Source organism: Drosophila erecta, unplaced genomic scaffold, assembly GCF_003286155.1.
Source record: "Drosophila erecta strain 14021-0224.00,06,07 unplaced genomic scaffold, DereRS2 tig00000000-arrow-pilon, whole genome shotgun sequence".
Taxonomy (NCBI): Eukaryota; Metazoa; Arthropoda; class Insecta; order Diptera; family Drosophilidae; genus Drosophila; species Drosophila erecta.
In genome coordinates this window covers 19,479,256-19,481,040 of record NW_020825194.1, presented here as the reverse complement: position 1 = coordinate 19,481,040, position 1,785 = coordinate 19,479,256, and the positions used below count along the sequence as shown (strand labels likewise).

At 41.3% G+C, this 1,785-nt stretch overlaps 1 protein-coding gene across 1 annotated transcript; it reads left to right on the top strand.

The window, feature by feature from the left end:
* The first annotated feature begins 352 nt into the window (after window positions 1-352).
* Window positions 353-1,061, top strand: LOC6552474 (dynein light chain roadblock-type 1). The gene has a single exon (XM_001979796.3). It carries the CDS (start codon window positions 498-500, stop codon window positions 801-803), a length of 306 nt encoding a protein of 101 aa, XP_001979832.1. The 5' UTR covers window positions 353-497; the 3' UTR covers window positions 804-1,061.
* Window positions 1,062-1,785: the final 724 nt, after the last annotated feature.

Below are 1,785 nucleotides of genomic sequence, written 5' to 3'. Positions count from 1 at the left end.
ACTCCGATAAGTTTAATTTATTCGACCCCACTGCCATCTGTTGCGATACAGCCAACACTTATTTAATCAACGCGATAGGAATAGGCTCGTTCTGTAATTATAAATCCGATCTAAAGTCATCGAACATGGAGGCTTAATTCAAAAGGAGGTAAATAAAAATTGGCGGGTTATTTTCTCTTTTATACGGGACCTAATTGATGTGCTCATAAACTGTAATGGAAATGAAAATTAGGAAGCCAGCATGAATTCTGTATTATTCAAAATGCAAGTATACGTATCAAAAGCTCAGTGAGTGCTGGAAAGTCAAGAGCCCATTTGTTACAAAATGTAGAACGATGATAGTTTAAAAGAGTGCTGAGCCTTGAAAGTCAAGCCAAACGTCTGGATTTGAACCTATCGCCTCAAAAACATTCATTACTGTCCTACAAATTCAACAGAGAAGTCAGCCCACTCCCAGTCGCAAAGCACGGAACACTTATTAGTTTACTTTTGAAATAATGAATCGGATTCTGGAGAAGGTGATTCACCAGAATGGAACGATCGTGGATCGCATTCTATCGGAACATACTATAGGGTATGTGGTGTCCGATAACATGGCCAATGCGGTGGCCGAAACGTCCTTCGATAACACAAGTGCCCAGGCGATCCTGAAGCACTTAAATGGACTCCTGGTGAGCACCTGCCAAAGTGTCGTCCGGGACATTGACCCGTCCAACAAACTCTGCTTCATGCGCCTGGCCACTCGCAAGTTCGAGTATCTGGTGGCCCCCGAGGAGTACTTCACCATTACAGTGGTACAATAGGCCAAACTCTAGTCCTACTGAAGATTCATTTGATTCGAACGGTTCCGCAAGAAATGCAAAGCTATTGCTGCAAAACTTAAAATTAAACTAAAACTTTTGGGAACAATTTCCTACAAGTGGGTCAAGTTTTAGGAAATTGTTTCCTTAAATCTGAAGGTATTTCCAAACAAACTCGATTCTTCCAGTAATATAATGTTATGAGGACAGCATAAAAATATCAGCCAAAACAAAAATATAAGAGCTTAGCAAATAAACATATACCTGGAGCTTTTTTAATTCAATAGAAGGAAATTTCCTTGAAATGAATATTAATATATTGAAAATTCACTTTTAGTTTGAAAACGGGGTGGCCAAGATCTGGAACCCTTTCAAATGCAAAGCAAACACAGGAAGAATGCTTAAATCAACAGGGCTGCCCGAAAATCCTTTATAATGCCCCAGCGACGTTCCGATCCTGATTATTTATGATATGGCTTCATCGGGCCGGGAATCTATCTGTGAGAATGCGGCATCTAATGCGATAATTCAAGAGATTTACTTCTGTCAACATGACCATTTTGTCCGCTGGATTGGGTTTGCAGGGTGGAATTCAATGGCCTTTGACCTTTTTCCTTTGCGACCATCCTCGACCATCTTGCATGCACAATGGAGGCTGCCTGCTATTTTAATTTAAAATGGCAGGACTCGTAACTCATTTTTACGACGCACCCTCCGGGCAGATGAATGTGTGTGCGAGTGTATATATATCTTGTCCTATTTTTACGGATCCCTTGCAGGGGTTGCAACAATAACTTATCTGCCCTTTTTTACCCGGCTTTCAACCCGAGTCCATAATCACCACGAGACGCTCCTGGGGTGCTTTGTGCCCCGCCAGCTATCTTTAAGCAGTTTCCATTGTCTGGCGTCGTTTTGTGGTGCTGGGTAAATATATATAATATGAAATTGTACAAATTTGTACTGGAACCTGATTCAACTATGGCTC

Coding starts and splice junctions, on each gene's coding strand:
- LOC6552474 (XM_001979796.3), top strand. CDS start 498: ATGAATCGGATTCTGGAGAAGGTGATTCACCAGAATGGAACGATCGTG.